This window comes from Numida meleagris, chromosome 3 (genome assembly GCF_002078875.1).
Source record: "Numida meleagris isolate 19003 breed g44 Domestic line chromosome 3, NumMel1.0, whole genome shotgun sequence".
NCBI lineage: Eukaryota > Metazoa > Chordata > Aves > Galliformes > Numididae > Numida > Numida meleagris.
The window spans coordinates 15637126-15663770 of NC_034411.1; the positions used below are offsets into that span (position 1 = coordinate 15637126).

The 26645-nt window shown below is 40.3% G+C and overlaps 1 protein-coding gene across 12 annotated transcripts in view; it reads left to right on the top strand.

Annotated features, from left to right (window-relative positions):
* Positions 1-26645, top strand: part of TTBK1 (tau tubulin kinase 1) — a 103753-nt gene that overhangs the window by 34017 nt on the left and 43091 nt on the right. For 8 of the 12 annotated variants that reach the window (XM_021389770.1, XM_021389768.1, XM_021389765.1 and 5 more), the window contains 6 exons: positions 2224-2297; positions 5201-5341; positions 6562-6666; positions 19888-19953; positions 22480-22572; positions 23291-23416. In XM_021389770.1, the coding sequence (XP_021245445.1) occupies positions 2224-2297; positions 5201-5341; positions 6562-6666; positions 19888-19953; positions 22480-22572; positions 23291-23416 (605 nt within the window). The other 4 variants (XM_021389775.1, XM_021389774.1, XM_021389776.1 and 1 more) reach the window with 4 other exon arrangements.

The window sequence follows — 26645 nt, forward strand, 5'->3', positions numbered from 1 at the left end:
AATTTTGTGATCCAGAAAATAATGATATTATGAAGCAAACTGATTTATAAGAAAGAGAGATGCTCGGGAATATAGCTGAAATCTGAGGCAGCCATACGGTGTTAGCGGAGGTATATCTTAAGTTGCAGTCAAGTGTATCAAACAGTAGCATTCTGTTCCTCTGAAATGACTGATTTGAGGGGCTAAGTTCTCACTGTCAGAGTATTGTTTTTTAATGTTCTTCTTTGTACTTTTAGAGCAGTAAGAAGTACCTGGTGTACTTGCTAAGAGTGCTACACAATCATTTAAAACAATAAAAACAAGTAAAAATTGGAGTCTTTTACCCTTTCTACCACACAGTAGCAATCATTGACAGCAAAATGGTCATTGTTTTGGCTCTTGCCTCAATATCAATCTCCTTGTGCTCAGAAAGGCAAACCAAAGCAAAGTGGAACTTGCAATGTGTAAATGCATGAGGCTGATCCATGTGAGTCTGTACGGGTTTGAGAGTCAGCACTAGGGTGAGTGGGAACCTGTGCTGGGAGTGCTCATCACTGTGTTGTGCATCATCCTTAATTCTGTTATTAGTAGTCAGCTATTAAAAGAATATATATACATCATTACATACCTGATGCTCACCTGAACCTAATGCGATTCAACAAGGCCAGGTGCATTGTCCTGCACTTGGGTCAACACAGTCCCAGATATGAATACAGACTGGGAGAAGAACTCATTGAGAGCAGTCCTGCAGAGAAGGACTTGTTGTTCTGGTGTGTAAAAAGCTGGACATGAACCAACATTGTGTGCTTGCAGCCCAAAAGGCCAACAGTATTGTGGGCTGCATTAAAAGAGGGGTGGCAGCAGGGAGAGGGAGGGGATTGTCCCCCCTCTGTTCTGCACTCGTGAGGCCCCATCTGGAGTACTGCATCCAGGTATATGTCCTCCAGTGCAAGAAAGATATGGAGCTGTTGGAGCAGGTCCAGAGGAGGGCCACAAAGATGCTTAGAGGGCTGGCGCACCACTCCTGTGAATATAGGCTGAGGGAGCTGGGCTTGGTCAGCCTGGAGAAGAGAAGAGGAGACCTCACTGCATCCTTCCAGTATTTGAAGGGAGCTTATAAACCGGAGTGGAACTGACTTTTTACGTGGTCTTTTTACTGATAGGACAAGGGGCAATGGCTTTAAACTAAAAGAGGGGAGATTTAGGTTACACGTGAGGAGAAATTTTCTTACTGAGAGAACAGTGAGGCCCTGGCACAGCTGTCCAGAGAAGCTGTGGTGCCCCATCTCTGGAGGCCCTCAAGGCCAGGTTGGATGGGGCCGGGGGCAGCCCTGCCCATGGCGGGGAGGTTGGAACTAGATGCCCTTTATATTCTTTCCAACCCAAGCCATTATATGATCATACGTCCCTTCTGCTAATTCAAAAAGCATGTCATCGCAAATCCATTATGGGACATGATCTGAAACAACTTCGCTCTGTCTGGAACACACTCTGTTGTTCTTTGAATATGGGTCCTGTCTGGTGTCACTTGATGACAAGTAAATGCTACAGCAGCACTTCTGTGCCGTAGGAAATGAACTTCACAGGTCTCAGTATTGTGTAGTGGCTGGTTTGTTTTGACTTTGCCTGAGTAGAGAGACTTGTATTTTAACTGTGTACCAGAACATGACATGTATTTCTTCCCTTCTTTTATTATAAAATTGCCTTTACCTTTCCAGTGTTTCTGACAATTAAAATTAGCGTTTGTTTATGCATTGAAGTAGCATTAGTTTAGCTTTTTCATGGAAAGCAATCTAGTAGGGCAAGTATAGTAGAGGTTATGCGTAAATCAGTATTTACTGAGTGAAGTTGGTATAATGAGCTTGAGCACTGCCAGTGAACCTGTGAAACCACGCAGTTGTATGTGCTACTTATGTTTTAGTTCAGAAGTGGTTGTGGTGTTACATGCGTATGGTGTTGGAATGAACTGCATTTAGGCACTCTCCCAGTTGTGTCCTGCAGCATCAGTTTGAGGATTCAGGGATCCCTGGCACTGGTTTCCACTTGTGGCAGTTTACTTGTTGAATGTCAGTACTTTCCTGAGATATGGAACTGGGAAGTAGAAACAAAATTAATCTACTCTGCAGAACTCGCTGCCTGATGCCACTTAAGGTTACCAGACTTGTTAGGGACCATTTGCCTAAAAATCTTGATCACATGGTTGTTGTCTTATGTTCTACTCTGTATGTTTCTGTTTCTTTGCAGGGAAGGATCATGTCTGCAGATTTATTGGCTGTGGAAGAAATGAAAAATTTAATTATGTGGTCATGCAACTTCAGGTGAGTTCTGTGCTTCCTCTCTTTTCTGTCTCACAGAGGTGGGATCATCACAGGGAAAGATTTACAGTGAGAGGGTAAGGTCAAGCACTGGTGCAGGGACTTCACTAATCACAGAAAGTGCATGGAGTGGGAAACAGAGAGAAGGGTGGCTGGTGTTGCTGTGATATCCCTGAGGAGATCTCCAGTTGTCAAGATGTGCCAAGATATTTCATAGGTCCACTTCTCTGTGTAATATGGCTTTCTGATAATTTTCTGAGGAAAGCACTAAATTCAGAATGCTTGCTGGAGCTACCCACAGAATCTTGCATCAGTGGCAGCTGTTTGAAATATCTCCTGCTGAGCTGTGATAGAACATTCAAAATATGTCTTGTACTGGAGCTCAAGTGAGAGCCTTTGGTATCATACCAGTAGCTCAGTCTTCTCATTGAAAGAATGATCTCTCTTTCATTTCTACCAACCTCAGCAGTAGCTTGGCTTCTGCTGTGGAAGTGTTTTCTCCTATTTGAGCATTGTTCATACTGAGTCAACCTGTGTGGTAAATATTTGGGTAGTTAGCACATGCTTGCCATGCTGCTAGACACCCAGTTACCTCCTTTTGGAGGTAGCTAGCTATGGCTTACATGGGTCTGTCTCCAGAAGCTGTAATAAGAGCAGGAGCTGAAGGGATTCCTCTGTGGTTTGGACAGGAAACTTTAGTGAGTAAACGTACACAGATCTCCATAGCCCAAATATGGTGGTACTGTCACAAAGGCGGCTTTCTTTTCCAGCATAAAGTCACAGGAGAAAGAGCTGGAGGGGAGTGAGTGGAAAGATATGTCTGAATCAAAAACACGTGAGATAGGTCTTTCAAGGGAGGGAAATTGTCCCTGGTTCAAGGGGAATGGTTTCAAACTAAAGCTGCTGCTTCTTGACACAGTTGCCTTGGAAGCTAGCCGGATTCAGCACCTGACATAAGGTTTGGCAGGGAACTTGTCCTAACTCTCTTGTAGCTTATATGTTCAGAGCTTAGAGCCTCCGTTGTGTTTCTTTATGTATTATTTGGGTGATAGTGCATGCTGAAATGAGAAAGGTGAATTAGTAACACCAAGTAAGTTGCTGCATTGCCTGGAAGGGTATTTTTAGTTAGTGTCTAATAAACTTGACAGGGAAAAGAAAGATCTGATGTCAGTTCAGAAACTCAGACCTTTCAGGATAACGATGACAAATCTGTGTTGCCTCTAGTGAACTACCTCAGAAATTATAAAACAGGAAAAAAAAAAAAGAAAAAAGGCTAGGCTACTAATTCAGTGATTTTTTTTTTAATTATTATTTTTTTGACATTCATGCTAAGGAGCAAACCTGGACCGGTTGCTGTGGCTTGGCTGTATATATATATATATATATATATAATATTAATATATTTTTATATATTAATATATGATTTTTCTATTGTATATATTATATATTGTATATAAATTATATTTTATAATTTATTACATATTTTATAATTTATTACATATAAATTAAATTTTATATATAAATAAATATTTCTATTATATAATATATAATATTATATGTATCGTATATAATATAAATATTATTTATATATTAAAAATAAATGATAAATATTATATGATTTATTTATATTATTATATATTATTTATTATATATATATATAAGCTTGTCTGTGTCAAGAGTGACTGGTCATGGGACCAGACACTGGGAAGCAAGGTGGATTAAACCAATTTGAAAGACTAATCTTAAGATGAAGAGCCAGTTGCAGTTGATCCCTCCATGTCTGTTGAGCTTATTTACTTGGGAATTGGAAATGGGTGGATGAATAGATGTCATTTCACTGGTTTGGAGAGCAATCTGTGCTTTCTCATCAGACGTTTGTTTTCTGTTACCTATGTTCTGTTGTGGATTTTGTTAGAATACATCTGGATTTACAGTGTAAGCATGTATGTCTTCGCAGTCACAGAGTCAACTGGCTCTGTAGTACAGTGATAATGAGTGTGTCTGTGTAATTTATTCTTGATGCATGCTCTCCAAAATAGCAGACTTTTATTCCTGGTGGCTTTGAGCTGTTTTTACCTGCATTAGCTCTGTGAATTCCAGGGGTACTCTGTCACAGAAGATACTCATTTTAAAACGTTCTTTCACTTTGTAAATCAGAAGTATAAGCAAAACTGATATGACAGGGATCAAAGTACATGTTATTCTGGTGTTTAGACTGCTCTATTTTTTTTCTAAATTGTCTTTATTTTCATGCTGTGCTGGTAGATCTTTTTTTCCCAGAAATTTAATTAATTGGAGGTTCAAATGAAAATCATATAATTCACGAGTATTTTTTTCAGTCAGTGGATCCCTTCCTGGTTTGAAGCACAATTATCTTGATAGACAGCCCTTCCCATTGCAGCTTTGCCACAACAATGCTGACTTGAACTTGAGCCAGCCAGTTAGTGCTGGGGGATTTGTGATAAAACCGCTTCTCCAAGTTGTAACAGATAGCTTCGTGACCTGTTTATCATACGTGTACTGCTTTCATCTTTATCTGACTCAGAAAAAAATGTCAAAGATTGTTCCTAATTCAGCTCCCATGTAGCCTGCTCTTAACAGAAGGAGATGCTGGGCTTATACAGTCTGAGGCAGTGCTATCCCTGCCATTTATTTCTGAAATGATACATCAGCTGACTTCCCAGATACTGATTTGGTATCTTGGTATCAGCAAATATCTCACTTAAGTGAAAACAAAGTATTTGAAGACCACATTGAAAAAATAAAGGAAATAAAGGAGGCGTGAGGTAAGCATTTGTCTGACTAGCATTTCTGCTTTTTAGGGATGCATGTTAGATCTTGCAGCTGTGCAATGCTATGCTTCACTGTGGTAGTTTAAACATTAAATGTTGTATTGATTGTTTCAGGGCCGAAATCTTGCAGATCTCAGAAGAAGTCAGCCTCGAGGGACCTTCACACTGAGCACAACGCTACGATTAGGCAAACAGATTCTGGAGTCAATAGAAGCCATTCACTCTGTGGGATTCCTGCATCGTGACATCAAGCCTGTATGTTATTTTGAAAAGTTGCCTTTTGCTGGTATGTCTGTCTGTTATGCTTGAGTCAGTACAGGCAGCCTAATGGATTGAACATGGACGTATTTCAGTGGAGGCATTTAGGTCTCCTGGCACTCTACCACTATCTAACATGCAGGATATTTTCTATAAATACAAAATAACAATTATTTTATTATTTTAAGTGCACAGCAAACTAGTTTTTATTGGCAGAGGTCAATCCATGGTGAATTAGTAGCTGTAAATCATACTTGCTCCAGTCAAGATCACACAAGGAGGCAATCTAACACTGAACAGTCATCTCAGAGTCCAACCACTTAGTACTATAAAAGAAATTCAGAAAGAATATCTTATACTATGACCCATAATTCAAATAAATGCCATTTCATTGTCTAAATAATCCTTATAATCTTTAGAAATGCAGCTGTAGTGTTGGTCATCTAGGTGCCTAGGTGAGGCACAGTATTTCCAAGCCAGTCTTTTTCTTTGGTTTCATAAACACTTGTCCTGAACTATTTTTGGTATATCATCTGTGTGACGGTCTTCCTTGTTCAACTTGTTGCTTTGAAGATCAACTGGTTTTGGCTGATGTGATTAATCTGAAAAGTTAGCTGACTAGTTGCTAGTGACTGGTCACAGATCCTTTAGCAGCTATTGACTGTGGTTAAGGACACAACTTTATGATGAGAGTAACTGCTCGACTTTCCTGTTGTCATTTTGTTTACTAAGAACCAAACCTAGTGTTTTTTAGATGTCTGAATGTTCAGATGAATTTAAATATGTGATAAAGTGTGCAGAGAGTTTTATAGTTGGAGCAGGAGAATGCATGCTAGCAGCTGAGCTATGAAGACAAGCTAAGCATTTGTCTACGATAGCGCTAGTCTGTTATGCAAGTGATGGAGCTCTCACTGCAGAGCTATAGGTGCTAAATCTAGCTCTTTTTCACAGCAGCTGTAATTTTGCTAAGCTAATGGGTTTTTTAGTTATTTTAAGATTCCATAGTCACTTAGCTGCAAAGTGAGCTTACTAAACGGCAGTGATTCTCCAGTCATGATATTTAAGACGTATCATGAGATATATCTTAAAATTCCTCTCTTACGGTTTCATCTAAAGTGTTTGGGGCTGTATGACAAAGTTTTGTCAACAAATGGCTACTCTTAGCTGAGTTGCTGCTACCAAAGTGATTTTGTTTTCTAAACTTTCTTTTTGTCTAGTCCAATTTTGCCATGGGCCGGTTACCTTCAACATACAGGAAATGCTACATGTTAGACTTCGGCCTGGCCCGTCAGTATACCAACACCACTGGTGAAGTCAGGCCGGTAAGTACACTTCAAGGAATTTTTTTCCAGTTCTGCTATTGTTTAGGCAAGGAAAAGCTTTTGTTAGTCTGTTGGTTTTGTTGTTGTTATACTTGAACTTTATACTGAACGTATTGGACTGCATTTCCTACAAGGTGAGAAGCAGTGTGCAACTTCGAATGAGTTAGCAGTTGAAGAAGGGATGTTTGCTATTGTCTCACAACGTGCAAGGATTTTATTTATTATTATTGTTTTTTCCTTCAGTTTAAGTGTGTATTCCACAGGCTTAGAGTACTTACTGACCAAGCAAAGAGAGTGAGCCCAATGTTGGCTATGCAACTTCTGTAGCATCAGAGGTCTGGCCTGCTTCAGGTCTCTAGTGATGTGATACAGGGAGCTTTATGAATCCACCAACCTAGCTTTTAATGGAGAGAAGAGGGGAAAAAAAAAGAGACAAGAATATATAGGCTGGCGGGATCTCTGAGGCTGAGCTTCCTATAAACTGTAATGCTGATGGCATGCTTGTCTAGCTCTGGTTTTGTGTCTATTGCCCCTCGTCCAGATTTCTGGGGAGTTTTTCAGCGTGCCTGACTGAAGAGGAGGTAACAACAGAGGACATAGCTTGTGCTACCTAGCATGCGTGTTACCTTCGATCCTTTTAACGGCACCGTAATATCTGGGCTCACTCACAAATGTGCAGTAAGCTTCAGATGCTCTAGTTACCCTAACAAGTAACTGTCAGAGCATTCCTAGATTTACTTTGGAACGTAGTGCAAGCTTGAAGAGTTCAGACAATCTCCCTGTTTATCATCCTAGACTGATACCTTCTGGTCTCTGTATCTTTTCCATATGCAAGCTATTAGTTGTTCTGGAAACTGTTAACAATGTGAGAGTTAAATTCAGAGACTCTGTAATGCAGGATGTGGTTGGGGAGTATGAAGAAAGGAAAGACAGAGATCATACCCAGAGAGTGGTGGTCAGGTGGTCAGCAGCTTAGTGTCAGGATGGAGATCAGTAACTAGTGGTGTCCATCAGATGTCAGTACTGGGAGCAGTGCTCTTACATCTTCATCAATGATATCAACAGTGGGATTGAGTGCACTCTCAGCAAGTTTGCAGATGGGACCATGCTGTGTGGTATAGTTGACACACCCAAGGGACGGGATGCCATTCAGAGAGACCTAGACAGGTTCCAACGGTAGGCCCAGGTAAACTTCATAAGGTTCAACAAATCCAGAGACGAGGGACTCAGATTTTCTTATAGAAGGTGTGATTTGCTACCCAAATAACACACTTAAGGATTTGGAAGGAGATGGGTTGAATGGGAGTATGAAAACAAGTGAAATTAGATTTTTCTCTTCCCCAGTCTTACATCCTAGTTGTGCTTGTATGTGCCCCTTAATCTGATCTAGGTTCAAAGTGCTATCTAGAACAGCTGACTTGTAGTGGGGAGAATGAGACTGCAGATGCCCAAGGTGGTGTTAGCCATCAGCCCCAAGCAATGGTATTAAGGAGGTGAAGCACTTGCCCTTGCAGATATCACATTGGTGGTAACAGAAGAAAAGTCTGCTCTGGAAGACAGTATTGCACAGCCACTCTGCACCCGTGGCTGAAAGAAATCCCAAATGCTGACTTAAGAGCAAAGATATTTTTTAATATATTTTTAAATGTTTTTCTTTTATTAAGAAAATCATTTAATCTAAGAAATCATTTCAAGCAATAAGGTAGACTCTTCTTTCTCCATTCTCTTTCAGTTCATTTATCCACAAAGAGTAAAATTCCTGGATATATAGCATGATCATTCTGTGTGAATTTTTTGTGGTTTGTTTCTGAAGCACTGCATAAAAGATGCGTAGGGAAAGGAGGCTGCTTTTTCTTTTTTGGGAAGAATGTCTGAATTTTGCTTTCAGAAATACTCATTTATCAATTGATTTTTTTTTTCCTGTTCAGGTAGGTTTCATGCTGTTTCCCAAAGTTTCAAGTATTACCATATTTTATGGATAATACCATAAAAAGTGTTTGCTGTTTTTATATCCTCTGAAATTCATAACCTCAGTCTTGCATGTCAGCCATTCAGAAAGACTCTGAATGACTTGCTAGTAATACAAGTGGTGGACTTAGCTTTTAGGATGTTGTGGTTTTGATTTTTTTTGTGCGTGTGTTTTGCTTTTGTTTTTTGTTTTTATATCTTAGACCTTACTTTTTTGGTCAGTTTCCTATTTTAAAAACACCCTTAACTTCGAGCAAGGGAAAAAACAGCAATTCCAAGGAGCAAAATCCACTGGAAAGTTGTACTGGCACCATTTTTTTTTTTTTTTTTTTTTTTTTTAAATTTTGTATGTGCAATTCACTGCTTGCTAAACACCATGACTTCTTTTTGTATCAGAAGGCAAGGAGCCCCACAGTAGGCAGATAAGGTAGGCTGTTGCTAAAAATGCCTGATTCTGATTTTTGAGAGATTAGTTGAAATGTTGAGGTAGAATCATTTGTGCTCTCCACAATCTTCAATGAGCATTAGTTCCTCCATCCTCTGGCTTTCCAGACCCTCTAATACCTTATGTAGAATACTAATTTTAGCACAAATTCTACTCATTGCAGAGATTTGCTCTCATGGGAATGGTCTCACACCCCTATCAGTTGTCTCTTGCCAGATCTTGGAAAATCTACAGTACAATGCCTGTAGAAACTTGCATTATATTCTAGACAATAAAAGATTGGAGCCAGGAGGTGTGTGAGGAAGCATCGGCAACTTTTTTTTTCCCATTAGCTATTAGAGGAATTCAGTTGTTCTCAGCAGTCACATTGCTTAATATTTCTCTAAGGGTTGTAGAAATCGTTGCTTGATGGTTACTCCTTCGGACAGGTAGAGCAGATGTGCATCAGCCATTTGTTATCCACTGTGTGCTGATAACTTCTTAGGGCCTGTCTGGAGGCTGTTACTTTGGCTACCATCAGCATTTCCAGCATCTGTATCACAGTCATCAGCCTGGTTTCAGGAAGGACTCTGGCTATTATGATAAGCAGGAAAGACTGCCAGTGCAAAAAAGTAAAATATTCCGGAGGGTTTTGTTTTCAAATGATTGTGAGGACAGAAGAATGAAGGAAAATAGAGACAGCTGATAAATCTGCTCAAGAAGATGTTAACTTCTTTACTGTTCCAGCCCCTAACATCAATTCTCTCTCCTGTTTGAGAGATGAGAAATACAGATTGAAATCAAAACATTTAAACATATTTTAAAATGTTTGAAAAATTGAGATAAATTAAAAAAAAATGCTGCTTTCCATACTGACAGTATTCCTACAAAACCTCTGCACCCCATTTTTGCCTACTTGGAAAGGAAAATTGAGAAATGTAAGTGGCTGGGGACAGTGTCATCTGGGGCGAACCAGAACTTAATCCAGACTGCTGATACATAGAAAGTACTTATTTCTTCCCTTTTTTCTTCCAAACTCATACTCTTCAGCCTCCCCCAGTACCTTGTTTTTGCATGGGATCTGTGGATTTGTGTTACCTGCGTGAAGGTTCCCAACCAGGTGGGATGGTATGGTTTGAAGTGGGCAGTAGTTTGACCTGTTTGTTTCTCAATCATGAAAGGCTTGGAAATCTGTTAAAGAAGAGATGGTTTATGGGAGGATACTCTTAGGAGAAATAAGTCCAGTTTTCTCTTTGTGATTTAATTTTTTTTGCACTCTCCCATGAAAATGTGCATTTTGGGATGAATCCCAAGAGCATCCATAACAAACTTGACATTACAGGATTTTTTTTTTTTTTTACAATTCTAACCATTGTTTCCTCTAAATGAAGACTTCTGCCGTGGTTGAGACAGACGCAAGAGCAGTCTTATTTACTGCAGTGTCCTGTTTGTACAACTGGCCTTTGCCATGCAGCAGTGAACTGTAAGCACTTACTGCTGATGCATAGCTTAGGACATCAGAGCTAAGCATCTGGAGAATGAATTGAAATGTTGCTTTTCCTTGCACTTCTAGAAGTATCTTCTGTCAACAGTGTAAAAGAAAAAGATGCATCTTGCCTTCATTTTTATAGCAGAATGTGTTTGATACAGAAAAATAGGGCTGAGTATGAACCTGGAGGGCTGTAAATGTGAATTCTGTTACGCAGATAATGTGATGAACAGCATATGCTTGTATAGTGAAGGTACGCAGAGTCATGAGGGACTTTTGTGCTAATGTAGGTCAGTTTATGGACAGTAACTTCTTGATCATTAGTGGTATTTGCTCAGGCCTGTTTGGTTTGTCACTAAGTGCAGTACAGGCAGTATTATACTTTTCCTCCGTGCATGACACCCTGCATTCAGAAACATGTAGCCTGTGGTGCCACAGACATTAATTGAAAGTGATGGAGGTTTTAGCAACTTGATCTTTATTATTTATTTGAAAATATGGGAGAGGAGATATGGTGTTTTTTCTTGGAGCCTCTCTCCTGTTTGCAGGATCTGACACTGGGCTGTTATGCTCAGCAAGCAGATTTTTTTTAGCTTAGTCAGCTGCAGCCCATTGATTAGATCTCAGTCTCCTCATGGCTCAGACTGCACTGCAGCAGTTTGCAGTGCCTTGCTGAAAATACTGTGTGTGTGAGGGTGGCTCTGTGATTCAGTGGGTAGAGATAAGAGCTGGTAGGCAGGACAACACGGAGGCTGTTTAGATGAGCACAATGAGGGCTGCAGAAATCCATCCACTGATTAAGAATATTTTCCAAATATCGATGCAATGTTAAAAATAAACTTCACTGCAGTGAGAAAGATTTTAGACGAGGAGAATATGGTACTTTTTTTTCTAATGAGTAGTTTTCCTCCCTTCTAGAAAATGAATTATTTTATGACGCAAAAGAGATTAACTACTACATCCGAAGACCTCAAATATTCAAACATAAAAGCCCAGTAGATTTTATACTTAATTTTTCTTGGAGCATGTAAGAATGTAATGTTACTGGTAAGGTTAGCATTTTTGCAGTAGAATAAAACAGATTTGTGGAGCTGTAGTACTCAGAGCACTATATGAGCCTACGAAGAGAGAAAAATTTTGTCTTCAACTTTGTATTGCAAAAAAGATAATTGCAGAAAAGGCTGACAGCTCAGCATAGTCACATTAATTCATATAGAGACGGGAGGAAGGAGGAAAAGTGGACCCGTGTCTAAAAATATTGCACATTTAATGTATTATAAAAGTGCAATTTCTGTGGGAATGGGTTAGTTATAGAGCATTATGGAACGTTAGAACTAAAGAACATTTCAGATAATTATGTAAAGGTTCTTGTTGTTCTTGTTGGAGTACCAAACTTAGAGTTCAGAAGAGAGTTTGTGTTGTTTTACATCATTATAAATACAGAAAGCCAGTGTGGTTTAAATGTATCAGAAGCAGACTAGCTGATAGATTTCAAAGTGGATTAGTGAGCAGATACTCTTGTACCTTGTCCATTATAACTGGCTGTTTCTTTGCTTTTCTCACCTGGAAGCCCTGGTGTAGGGAATGTGACCTGAGATCACCTGTATCAGGTTGCTGATGTTTTTTTTTTTTTTTTTTCTCATGTAGCATCTCTAGTTAGAACTCTTGTGTAATAGGGCTGGGAGGGGGAGAGGAAGTGCACCTCAGGTTCAAATTCCGCATATGCCTGAAGGGAGCTGTGATCCCATTTTCTGTTTCTGAGCGCCTGTACTACTGAGATGCAGGGGAGTTGTGGTACCTCTGAATGTGTCATTCCTTCTGATTGGTGCTGTCCCTACTTGAAGTTCTGAATATTCTTCCCACTGTTCTACAGAAAGAGGAAAAGAAAGCTGTTTCTTTCAGGTGCTGGAACAGGCTGCCCAGAGAGGCTGAGGATGCCCCATCCCTGGAGGTGTTCAAGGCCAGGTTGGATGGGGCCCTGGGCAGTCTGGTCTAGGAATAGATATGGAGGTTGGCAGCCCTGCCTGTGGCAGGGGGGTTGGAGCTCGATGATCCTTGAGGTCCCTTCCAACGCAAGCTATTCTATGATTCTATTACTGTGGTCAGGGAACAGGGGCAAGTGAATGCTGAGTTGGATTTTCAGGTCAAGTCTCCTCTACATCAGGTAAGTGCATTTGCTGCAAGTAAGAGTGTCTGTCACACAATCTCTCAGTGATTTAAAAATAAAAAATAAAAAAAAATCCATGCAAGATGGATCCTTCCAACATGATGTTCTTTGTCTTGCATCTCAAGCACCCTTTAGCTTTGGGGTACGAATGTACTCTGGAAGGAGGGAGGTATGGTTTTCATGTCTGTGTGGAGGTGGGGGGGGTGTGAACTCAGCTCTCCCGCATAGGAGTGATCACCACAACTGTCTTCTGCCTCTTGGTGGAAGAGGACCATTTTTTTTTTTCTATCTGACTCCAGGAAAGCATTAAGTCATCCCAAATAATATGTGACTAACTCCTTACAGCACTCCAAAATGTTTCCATTTCACTGGTTAGCCTGCTCTGTGTAGTAAATAGTATATGGAAGCCTTGACACTCCCCATGCTTTTTTATGGAGATTTGCTGTGCTCCTTATTCCTCTGTGGGACCATGCTCATAAGAAATGAGTGCAGCAATTAAATACTTCAAGGCCAAAATTGTCTTGTTGAAGAATCAACTGATAAATAAATAAGATTACAGCTGAAGTAAGCTTTCCATTAAAAAAATAAATAAAAGTTGTTCACTCTTACTCGACTTTCTAATGTGAGAAGGGCATTGTCATCCTAAACTCCGGCACAAGTTCTAGTGCAGGAATTGTATGTTTAGCCTGTTGACATGTTATTTGAAAAGACAAAATGATCACTTTGCTCTTTTTTATGTTAAAATCCATTGAAAACTTCAAGTTCTCCAAGAATGAAGAATGAAAGAATGCTGTCTTTGTGACTCATCTGCTTCATGTATTTTAGTGTGGAAATAATACTACAAGACTCAATTAAGAAACTCTCTTGGGTTGATGGCTTTTGATTAGATGTTTTCTGTTGCAATATGCAAGTCTCAGCCGAGGTTTTTTTTTTCAGTTTACTGAGTTGTGTTTTAAGATACGATTAGATGTTGCCTCTGATCAAAGTGGTCCTTGCATTTTCGTACTATGCAAATCAGACTTTATCTTAAAGTGTCTGCTCACATGACCTAAAAGCAACACTGGCATTCATTCTACCCTCTTACAAACCACTGTTCGGCTTCTCACCACAGCCGGCAGAGCTCTAGCATTCTAGATGGGGTGCTGCAGCAAGCCTGGAGGAGAGGAAGTTGCCTCAAGTTGACAGCTTTAAAACCTGTGAAGTTGGCAAACCAGTGACTGTAAGAAGACTGGTGAGGGGAGGAAAAAAAAAAGGTGGTGGTTGTAGAAACAAGTAGAAAGTTTGGGTGGAAACTCATAAATAATCAAGCAAGGGGACGTTTCTTCATTTACAGAAAATTAGACATTCATATTAGAACTTGCCCTGGATGAAAAAGGTAGGAGACGTGTTAAGGGCAAACCTCCATGCTGGTTACTATGTCAGTTTGTTTGATTGTGGGAGGAGAGGATGTTTAGGTATCAGATAATTTTAGGAAGGAAAATCACAATAGAATCATATGAGTGACCTGTGGTTAGTCTGTATGTGTTTCTGCTCTTGAATTTGTATTTCTCACTTTTGACTGGGAATGATCAGGGAGAAGTTACTCTCTAGAGGGACCCTTCTCAGCACTTACAGAGCTCTCTTAAACCACACTCAAAGTTCTGTGTCTAACTGGAACCACGTACAGCATGGAGGCAGCAGCCATGGAAGGATGCTGGGGGATGACAACAGCTAAACGGGATGCCCAGGTTTCTGAATGGATGCAATGTTGAATTGTTTTTTAATTTAATTTTTTCCCTCATTTTGTTGTTTTTTATCATGTTTTTCTTTGGGTTTCTCTCTGTTTTACAGTTCTTTTGAGCTCTTCTTTTGAGGCTGTGTTTGATGCGTTGGCTTCCCATCTGCTGCTCGTAACCATCTCTGCTATGAGTTGTGAGTGAGCCATCATCATGCTTCTGGGTTTTCATTTTGTTTTGCTCTTTTGTTGTATATGGAAGTCTGAATTACACCTGGTTTTATTTTTTCCCTCATGATATGTTTGCTTTTCAGCAGGATCATGACAGCTATCTAAACATGCTGCAGAGACCTATAGCGCTTGGGGTTTTGCTTAAGGGGCTGGCAGACAGGTAGTGCCGGAGACTGTGATTTTGTCACTCTTGTGGTTTCAGAGTCAAGGGGAAGGTAATTCTCTCCTCCAACATTTTTGACTCCAGATTTCTCTGTTTAGTCATTTCTGACTCCCTACTGGGACAAAATATGCTGCTGTCATTAATGATTTTGCGGTGTACTACTGTTTAAATTAACAAGTCAAAATGTATGCAAGAGATGCAGAATTGGTCTCCACAGTAGATGTGGAGATGCAAATCCCTGCGTCTCCTTTTAGGCCTAACTGATGGAAGCAGGAAATCCTTTGTAGTTAGCAAGATAGTCTTCTTGTTTATTTAAAGCTTCCTCTCGCTTTTCCTTCTTACTCCAACTTTTCCGAAGAGTTATTTTAGTCCAAGATGCATCTCCGAGTGCTTCCTATGATCTGTGACGCTTCCTCCCTCCCCGTAGCCCCTTATCTTTGGTGTGCGCTAACTTTCCTTTCATTTTCTTACTGCTGGAAATCCCTTTCCTATTTCCATGACTGATTAAATGATCCTAGATGACAACAGTCCTGCCAGAGGCAAAGGTGGTGGATCTCATGAGGTGTTTGCACAGGCAGTGCAGTGATCGTGTTCTATTAGAGTACCACAGGAATAAGAAACAGGAGGAGGAAAATACTGGCATCCCAATATAAGTTTTTAGGAATGGAGATGGAGATCAGGGCCTTCAAAGTTAATAATCTAGAGAACAGTGAGACAAGAGGAAAAGTTTTAATGTCTAGGAAGAAAGGTGGTGTAAGGAGCAAAGATTCAGGTTTGTGATGAAATTTGAACATTCCTGAATTAAAAGGAGCATATACAAGAAAGGTAGACTTCATCTGAATTGTAAGAGAGACACTGTTGGCCCTTAAAATACAGGTGGTCATAAGTGTTTGAAATGCAGAATGAGGAAATGCTAATGGGTGCAAAACAGGACACAACTTGTGAAAATGTACCCTCTTTGTACATGAGGCACTCTGAAAGTAATGTCTCCTGTTCATTTCTATGGAAATTACAACAGATACAAAGAAAACTATAATCCTGATAAAGCAAATTGTCAGCTACAAAGCACTCGTTTTCAACATGGTTGCCACCATTAGCTATGCACCTTTGCCAGCAATGAACGAAAGCCTGCAATTCACGCTTATAAAAATCTGCACCAGCAGAGGTGACCCACTGTTTCAAAACTGCTCTGACAATGTTGTTGCTAGGAAAATGTTGCCCATGCAGTTCATCTTTCATTGACCTGAACAGATGAAATTCAGAAGGCACCAAATCCAGACTCTTCTGTAGGTGAGTGTGGTAGGACAGTCCAGCCAAGATGGGCAGTGTGCTCCATAGTCTTTAAACTGGCATGGGGCCTGGCGTTATTGTGTTGCAAGAGACAGGTTGTCGCCTTCTCTGGCCTGACCCTGGAAGTTCGAGTCTTCATCTTATCAGCATCACAAGTTGATAGTTTGTCAGGGTTCCAAGAAACTCAGAAGGCTCATCCCTTTCCTATCCTAAAAGACACTGCACATCACCTTACCCACTGGGGGCTGTGTCTTGAACTTTTTCTTCAGTGGGGAATTCGTATGTCACCACTCTGTGGACTGCCATTTTGGCTCCGGTTTGTAGTAGTGACACCACGTTTCACCACACTAATGCTATGATTCAGGAAACTGTCACTTTCAGCCTCATATTGGTTCAGTAGGTCCCGACAAACTTATACATAGTGTTCTTTCTGTTCCTATGTGAGCATTCATGGGGCCTACCTGGTGCAAACTTTGTGATATTCCAACGTTGCCAGCACCATTTCCAGTGCACTGAAGCTGATATTCAGCTCCATATGCAGTTCCCTGGTTGTAATCCATCAATTCACATGGATGAGCTGATCAAGACATTCTTCATTTTGCGGTGTGACAGCTATGCATGGCCATCCAAAATGTGGTTTATTTTTCACATCCCTCTTGTCACTGCTTAAACACACCACTCTCTGCCTGACTGTGCTCACATCCACTGTTTGGTCCCCTTAAACATTAACCAGGCATTGACTGAATGTGGGTGCCATTTTTTCCACAGGGGAAATTCAGTTCCGCCCCTTTGCTTCGTATGCACTTCCATGTCAGACACCATCTGTCTCATGGCAACAAAATGTAGTGGGATATTGGTGGGAATGTTCAGCATCTACTGCCATACCGCCAACATCTGCCTCTGGTATCATGGGACAACATAATCAAATAGGAGACATTACTTTTAGAGCAGCCCTCGTGTGATTTTGTTACCAAATTCTGTCATTGTCTGTGTTGTAGTACATTGCCAGTATATTGAAAGGAACACAGAGTATTATTTTTTTCTCTGTGGTACCAGTCTAATATATTCTCCCAAGTTAAAACTCATTTTAAACCTAGCTTCTGAGACAATGCAATATACTTCATATCTCTGTCATCTCCCTGACAGCTCTGTGTAATAAATTACTCTTGCACACAATCTGAATTCAGGAGACATACTTTATCGTGAATAACATTTTTCATAGTAATACTGATATGGAAAAAAATAAAAAATCATCAGCTTGTTAGCTCTTTATTTTCCTACCATTTGGGGGATTTTTATCAGTTATGCTATATGTGATTCCCTAGTCTGTTAGAACTTCTAGAATTTCAGTTCTCTGTCTGATGTGGACAGCTCTGGACAGCTGGGCTGCTTTGTCCAGCGCATCCCTCACTGCTGGGCAATGCAGTGTTTTCTTTAACAGGAAGAAGTGATGTATGTAAAGAAATCAGAAGATTTAATGTTGATGAATTCAGAAGAGAAGTCAGCAGTTGGGTGTACAGCATGTGCTACAGTAAGTGCTCAGGCAGGAGCACTTACTGTTTGGATGGAAAATAAGATATCTGCTTTCCGCAGTCATGGAAACATTTGATTGCAGTGATTAGTGACCCAGACAAAAGACAAAACTACTTGTATCGTGATTGGCAGGTCAACTATGGTTAAATGTGGAGGGGAAACCTTTAGGAAGAAAAAGCTGTTAACATACATAACGTTTATCTATTTTGTTCAAAGTTCTAATTGTCCTGTCAAAACAATTGCTAAGTCTTGCAGTGATTTCCTACAGGCAGCAAATCAGAGAGGACTGGGGAGAGAGCTTATTGGATTCAGCTGCAGGTCTGGCTTGTGAACTGTTTCATAGTGGTTGTTAGGCAGAAGCTTGGTTAAATGACGGATGAGCATTTGTTTCCATTCTGAAAGAGAAGGGAAACCTGCAAACTGCATAGGAGCTTGTTTCGGAATAGATCTAATTAAAGAGGGTAGAGATACTCTGTCACAAACAGTAAGTATTGAGCTAAGAAATATTTCCAGAGGTATTTCCAAACCATACTGAAATCAGCATGTGATGCTTGGCTCCATGCATATTGATTTACATTTGGTATCTGAGGACATCTAGGTAGGGATAGAACATAAAACATCTCCTCTGTGCTGCAAGGATTGAACAGCATTTGTTCTGAAAGTATTAGAGATTTCACAATAGAATTGTTCATAATATACTGTTATTTTATGGCTCATGAAAAATTTCCAAACAACTGGTTTCCACTCATAATGACAGAGGAACGGATGTCCTCTTGATTTTTAACATGTAGATGGTAATGGTAATGAGTGATTCCAACATACTGTTCCAGTGGCAAGCATTCTGCCTTTCCAAAACTTGTATTGGTGAATTCAGTGAATACTGAAAGGTATTTTGCAGTAATTTGTCAGTAGGCATCCTAAATGTATGCCCTGGGAGGAAAGAGGTATATGGTCATGAAAATAATATCTTGACTATTGCCACTGCTAAATAAGTAGTTTATAGCTCAAGCTGTTGAACTGCAAGATTAGGTGCTGCATTAAGTATGTGGCACATGCATATGGGTTCTCCTTGTGAAATATGCCTTTTGTTTGGAGTCACTGTAACTTCAGAGCTGCATTGTACATACTATTCAGGTGTGTGTTAGCAGCATGGTGTTGTTGAACTTGTTTAAAACGTATTCCAATTTTTACTCTATGTGAGAGTATTGAAACATGGAGCTTCCCTATAACCCACAAGGAAGTACTTGAATTGTATTCATTTAAACTGGCCTAAGTGTCCTAAATAAAAGTACAGTTTTAGGCTTTGCTCTGAAAGCATAGGTACAGGTGAAAAACAAGCATAAATCAATTGACCTAAGTGGGACAACTCATCCAAACAGAGTGGTTCTTAATGTGCTCAGATTTCTGTAGGAGTGGCATCTCAATTTTCAATGTTTAGTGCTTTGCCCAAGCTTAGCCTTAAGATGCCCGAGCCTGAACCTGATTTTGCCACGTGAATTTTGGAAGCACTGCTGCAAACTCTGGTCCATCTAGCTAAGCTGAAAGGATTTGCTGGATGTCATTATTTAAATGTAATTTTTTCAGAATATAGGGAGTCACATTATGTAATGTAATGTCCTTGCGGAGACAGCATTGGAAAGAGTTGGGAGTGTTGCTCAGCCCCTCCAGCTCTGAATAATAGTTAGAGGAGAACTGTCTTCTTCTCACAGTACCTTTATCAAGCCTTCTCCTTCCAGAGGATGTGAAAATCAAGACAATCAGAGCAAGAGAAACTAGAAGTACTGGGGAGAAACTGGTGAGAGTGAAAAAATTACACTGACAAACAGCGTCAGCGAAGTTGTACATATGTCAGGGGATCCCCATTCTTGTCCTGAGCAGGCTGCCCTCAAACTTTGCTTTGCTGTTACTCTGACTCAGTTTTGCACTAGCATTTCTGTACTAGCTTTTTTCTTGACCTGGAGTTTAAAAGGGAGATTATGATCCTGGAAAACATTCGTATCTCTGTCTAGACCACTACTGTTCTAACCTATCACTGTTACCACTTTTCCTTCTGTGTAAAATAAGCTTTTATGGAAATGCAGAATTTGAGAATGCTATGTAGGTGGCTGCTAGAGCAGATGAAGGCATAAAGAGCTTTGAATCCCTTGGGTCTGTAAGAACAACATATAAGTTCTCAGCAGTTAGCTGCATGAGGGATTTAGTAATCCACTCTCTCTGAGATGTTTCTGTTGTCTCCCTTCAGCCTCGCAACGTTGCTGGTTTTCGAGGAACGGTCCGTTACGCTTCAGTGAATGCACATAAAAACCGAGTGAGTATTTCTGGGTTATAAAGGGTTAAATGCAGGTTTATTTCTCCCCAGGAACTTGTTCTCAGGAGCACAGGTTTGAAAGCTGTGAGTTCTGGTTTGCAGCCTACATAAGTAAACCATCTGAATTCCATTAAGGTGTCAAGGCTGTTTTCTGTGTAAAGTCAAAATTATGATTCAGTTGTTGAATCCTCTGAAGCTGGTAAATTTCATAATTTTCATTATTGCATTATCAGACACTGTTTAAGGGGAAAAAGCTCCCACTAAAGCCATAATCAATGTTACCTGCCAGGCTGCTCGCTAATTTCCAGCGCAACTTGGCTGTGAGATGACAAGTGCCAGGTCCTCACATCCATTTTCCACCTGGAATTTTGGATCTTAGCAGCATGCCCTCGGGTGAAAAGCTACCTATTGGAAGTCAGATTTATTTTTTTCCCTGAAGACAGTTATTATTTCCAGAGCATCTGGCATGTTTCATTCTAAATACTACCAGAAGTCTCATCCACCGTTTTTCTCAAAACACTCTTGTCCTATGTCAGTAATGCTTCCTATGTAGACAGTGTACTGTAAGTCCTTTGGTCCTGCTGCAAAGTGCTTGCTAGATGAGAATTATCAGCCCTCCTGTCTTATCTCCAGGTTTCCAGCATCCTAACTGCTGTCACTTTTTGAGACGGTGTTTGTAATTGTAGATTGATATAGTATATATTAATATTCAGCGCTGATATTGTAGTTTTAATTGCTGCAGTGTTCTGTACATGGCAAAAGTCATCTTGGAGTTTTTGCTTACAGTCTTGTATGACAGACTGAGTCAATGGCTCAGCCATTTGTAGACCTATAATGAATGTGTCTAGCAGGATGCTGTTACCTGAAGAGAGAACGTTTTTTTTCGCCTCATCCTCTGCCCTTGTCATAAGCACCATAGTCCCATCCTTTTTCCTGTACCAATCCTGGCACTTGTTGGACTCCTCTGTGAGCCCATTAAACTTTCATGTGAAAGAGTACTTGCCATACGCAGACACACATACACATGTGTTTTACATAAACATGTATCAGCATACACATATATATAAAAACATGGGGTGGGGGAAAAAACAACAAACCACCACAACCCTACTGCATTAGTTTTCTGCATGCAGTGGGGTCCAACAGGTGCCTGAGCTGGTGCAAACTAAGGTATGTCATCTTTGTGGTTTGTAATCTTTGCTGATTCTCATTTTTCTAGTATGTGATGGAAAGTATTTGTGATAGAGGGCCATACTGGAAAAAAAAGCTCCCCATAATTAGAAAAAAAATAAAGATAAAACTTTTTTCCAAATAGTTTACCCTGGGTTCCTGCGAGATGTGATTCTTCAGATTCCTTTGATGTGCTAGGAAATTCTATTCTTACTTAGAAAGTAGTTCTGTAATTAGCGTGGCCCAGTGCTCACTATTCTTTGAGTCTCCTTGTAGCTACCTGTAAATTCCTTAAGTTTGAAAATGAGGAGGAATTTGCTAGCAGCTGAACTTTTAGGAGAGCTCTAGCAAAAGCAGTTGTTTCTTTCTGAGAACAGGACTTGTAAATCCAAAATATATTACTTCTGAAACACCCTCCTTCTGGTGAGGAACAAATGTCTGAGATGTGGTACGCCTCAGACTGGTGTTAATTACGCTTTCTTCTGTCCCTTAGCAGTTGTCTGAATGTGGCTTTATTAAAAATGAGTCTGTAGGATGAGCTGTGACATATGAGGAGGATTCAGGTTGTTTTACAAAAAGAAGTTACTGGCTATAAGATGTCATTCATTACCAGAGATGGAAAGTGTGATAGAGGGTGGGCAGTTGAATGCCATAATGAAGTCTTTCTGTTTTCCGGTGGACACTGATAAAACTGAAGTGTAATTTTTGGAAAAGCTGGATAGCGTCAGCTGTAGCTAGCATCAGCTGAAGTTATATTTAGACACAAAAATTGCTGCTTAATGCGTGTTATTCTGAGAAATCGTATTCTGGATATTGTATGTTAAGCACCAAAAATGATTTCATGTGCTTTATGTTTCAATTTCCCGTTTGCTAGGCCAGGAGGAAGACGATATGGGGAGAATCTGTAAATTATTGTGGTGCTTGATTATGAGAGTTTTAAAAAGCCCTTGAGTAAATGCTGTCTTGTGAAAAGAGTTTGAATGGTACTTTACTTAAAAACAATGATAAAGAAGACTTTCTCTACACTATTTGTTTGTTTTCTTTATCTAGGTTGTTCTATATCCTGTTAATAAATATTCTGTATACTAAATGAAGGGGAGTCCAATGGAAAACTGTTCCCCAATGTATTCAAATGTAAAACAAATTAGGTTATTCAGGTGACTGTGTTGACATTGTGCAGTCTAATAAATGCTTGATTTTCGTCATAGATCTTTAATCTGACTTCTTTAATTGTGTAATGGGAAGTATGACTTCTCTCCCTGCTTTTTAAAATGAGGTAGCTCATCTGGAGAGCACATCTGGACCACTGAGCAGCATGGAACTTTGCTCCTCAGTCTTCATCTCTCTTTTCTCCAGGAGATGGGTAGACATGATGACCTGTGGTCCCTCTTCTACATGTTGGTGGAGTTTGCAGTTGGTCAGCTTCCATGGAGAAAGATCAAAGATAAGGTAGGAAATTTAGCATCCGTGCTCAAGGCAGAATGCTGCCTTTTTGTTAATATCACTCTTATTCCTGTTTTTCAGTTTAGTGCTGCTTTTTGCTGAAGTAAGGCTGGAGCCTGTTTTTCTTCAGTTCTTGCTGCAGGATGCTAACCCGATTTTGTGTGCTGTCACACACAGAGTGGAGCTTGCCTTATTTGGGATGCACGCTGTTAGTCATATTGGATCATGAAACTTTGACTTTGTTCTTGCAAAGCAAATAACAAAAGTGAAAAGGCTGAATATGAGCTGTCCTTTTAACAAAAAGGCAGAGCCTTCAGAAAGAAGGAAGGATAACACTGGTATGGAAAGCAACCCAAATGGGAATTGCAACTGGAAAGTTGAATAGAATAAAGCTAACTGTTTGTGTTACAATGAAAATAATTTATGCTTGAGAACCAAGTCCCTGGAAAGAAATGTGTTACATGTACAGAAAGTTCTGCTAGAGAGACAGCTTCTGAAGAGTGTTTCTGACTTAGGATTCTCCTTTGGCCTTTTCCTGCAGTGATCTACCTCCCTGTGCTAGGGGCATCAATACAGAAGTGTCTAGACAAAATGCTGTTTCTACAAATCAGCTGTGTTCCAGGAGTGACAAGACTGTATAGTGTTTCAGGAATTATAAGAGAGAGGAAATAAGAATGTGATGCAATGAAAGAGATTCTCGGCTCTGAGATATTTTGTTTTCTAGGAGCAAGTTGGCATGATAAAAGAAAAGTATGAACATCGAATGCTATTAAAACACATGCCTTCAGAGTTCCACCTTTTTCTGGATCATATTGCAAGCCTAGACTACTTCACTAAGCCAGACTATCAGGTAGGAGCCTGTCTTCGTTGCCACGCTGATGCATGACACACTGGATTGGTGTTTGCTTTGTCTAATTTTTCCACACGTATTCATATCTGACTGACAAATACCTTTCCTAGAACCAGGAGGAAAGGTTTCTTCAGTTCTGTACCGTTCTTCAGTGTCTCAAAAGTTTCTTCTCCCGCATGTCCACTCAGCTTAAAATAATCCCTTTACTCCAAAACAGAAAGCTCTTCCCAAGCAGCAGAGTTTTCATTAAAACACGAAGGTTGTGAGATATTCCAAGCATGGCAAGATTTTAGTGCAGCTTGCCAAAGTCTGCAAAGAGCCTGTGCCAACAGCTGGACAGCGCACTCCAACCATTTTAGTTTCTTGCAGATTCATGTGGCCTGGGCTATTATGATCTTTCTTTAATACTCATCTTAACATTTTTTTCTCCCGTGCAGTATTAGCTTGTATGTGATCAGTTGCAGTAGGTTACTAACACAACATAGCTGAAGCAGCTTGATTCTGTTTCCCTTTTTTATCACAATGCTTTGCTCTCCAAATTAAAGCCAAAGCGATGAAAACAATATTTTATTAGCAAACCTGTGCAGTCTTATGCAAGTGACTGCTCCTGTTGACAGTGCCTGAGATGAGTGAGAAGATCTACTTTTGTCTGTTAGCTATATACTTGTTCAGCATAGCAACCACAACTCTTCTATTCCCAAATCAACTTGGGAAAAAAAAAAAACCAAACAGATACTTTCTGGATACTACAGTGGAAATGTAACATTTGCAGCTGAGGTGGGAAGCTAGAAAGGGGTGATGGTGGAATGAGAAGAGGCTGAGGAAGCTGGATTTCTTTAGCTCAGAGAGAAAAGGGCAAGAGGAGATCTAATTGCTATTTTCCGCTATTGTCAAGGGCTGCAGGGAGAAGAGAGACAGAGAGGCAGACTTTTCTCAGAGGCATACAGCAAGAGGCAGCAAGCACAAGTTACATCTAGGGATATTGGGGTTAGTTCTAGGGAAAAAATCAGAATGAGGGTTGTTATGTATGGAACAGGTACTGAGAGAATCTCCATCCTTGGAGATTTCCAAAAGTCAGCTGAATCAAGACCCTGAGGAACAGGATCTGACTTTGTAATTAGCCCTGGTTTGAGCAGATGGCTGGATTAGTGCTCTTCAAAGCTCCTTTTGAACCTATATCCTCCTATCATTCTATTCCAGTGTAAAATAATTGTACTGTACTGAAAAGCCATCCTTGAGATAGAAATGAAAGGGGATTTTTCTGGACAATTTTAGTGCACTGCAAATCATGAACAGCTTTTTCTCAGTTGGGGATTTGTCTGAAGCTGTGAATTGCCTCTTTGCCCTCAGTTTCTTGCAGGTGCAGCTCTGGGAGGAAGCCTACAAAAAGAACTCTCCACAAAAATCTGGCACCTGCAGCTCAGCACTGAACAGTGATTCTTCTAGCTTGACTGGAGGCATAATCCAGCCAGCAAATTCTCCGAACATCTCAGCTTCAGAGATGTCCTTTACGTTCTTTTATCTGGTTTTATTACTGAGAAAAATTAAAAAGCGTATCGGATGGCATCTATATTTGATACCAGTACCAGGCTCTCAAAGAAGTTAAGGAAATGGAGGAAAGATGTCTATTCAGATATGAAGTCATGGTTTATTTAAAATGGAATGATGAGAAATAAGGAAACAGAATAAAGTATGTGTGAATATAATTTAAAGTTACAGTTTCTCTTCTTAGCTTTTTAATATATTTCAATTTAAGTTATACACACTAATCACCAGGTGAGGATTAGGATTCTGAAGGCTGTCCGGTAGCTGGACAGGTTTGGTGTTTCATGTAGCTATACAGTTCTGGTCAGTCTCTGAGTTAGTCTCAGAGAAATTACAGTGAAACTCCAGCTGCTCTGATTGGAGACGATGTTTTTCTGGGCTTGTAGCATGTCTCCAATAGTACTGCCAGGTGGAAGATAATAAAAGAATGAACATTCAGTGATGTTTTTCTGGAAAACTCTCCAAGCTTGAGCATCAGGGATCTTTGAGGCTTAAGAGTCTCCCCATCCAAATACGTCTGTTTCTTGTAGCCCTCAATGAATTTGTGTTCTGTCAACTTCTCCTGTCTCATCCTGAACTTATGTAAACCTTTAGCATCCACCATGTTGTGTGACAGAAAGGATCCACAGCTTAAGTGCTTTCTGCATGAAGGGCTACTTCCTTTTGCTTGTTGTAAACTTGCCACCTGCTAGTTGCAGGTGCCTTTTTTTAAGTCACTTTAACGTCGTGGGCATAACTGTGAACACTGGATCCCTACCTCCTCTCCCAGGTCTTGTAGACCACCATGGTGTAGCTCTACAATTACTCTTTTGCCCACTCTGAAGGATTCTAATCTATTTAGTTGCACAGAGGGAAACCTTTCCACACCTTTGATCCTTCTCTGAATCTTTTCTAATTTGTACATTTTTGAGGTGGGAAATTGCCAGCATTGCATGTTCAAGACCTACATGGCCCATAGAGTGAAGTGATAAACTGCAGTTTTGATGCTCTGTTCTGTTCCTGAGCCTTTCTTACATTCTGTCTGTTTGATCCATTGTCAATGCAGTTTTGATGCCTCCCATCTCCTGTACCAAGTAAAGCTTTTGCAGTAGCATGAGGTTTCGGTAGAATCCTTCCTCTCACCTCCATCATTTTGAAGTGGGGAATGATGCATAAACTCTGCGTGTGAGCCTCCAATTACCAGATCATTCTGACTGCTCCCTCCTCCTTCACTGCCTGAAAGTTGATGTATTGTCTCTCTGCCTTCTCCTGATGTGTGTCTTCTGGCTTTACAGAATGCTGGATATCATAGGATGCTTTTGTCTTTATTAAGAGGCCAAGCCAAACATGGATATAAGAAGAGCCATATTGGGTCAATCTCTCTTTTCTTGCCCCTTTGTAAATGAAGAAAGAGACGTGAGGCCTGACTGCTGCTGCTGTGCTCCTTGCTCTGAGTGGTCCATTTTGTGAAGTCTACAGTCTTTATCTTCAGCTTTGCCATTCTCAGCATCTGGAATTGTCCATCTAGGCAAATACCAGCAGGAAGGGGAGGGTGGTAAAATACACCTATAGCCTTCACCACTGTCCTGCTGCATGCCTGGAGGAAAAAGCATCTGCACCTGCCATCTATGGGCTGTTTTTATCACGACTGAAGGAAAGATATTTTAGGGTTGGAAGGCAATGTAGATACTTTATATCAGTGATC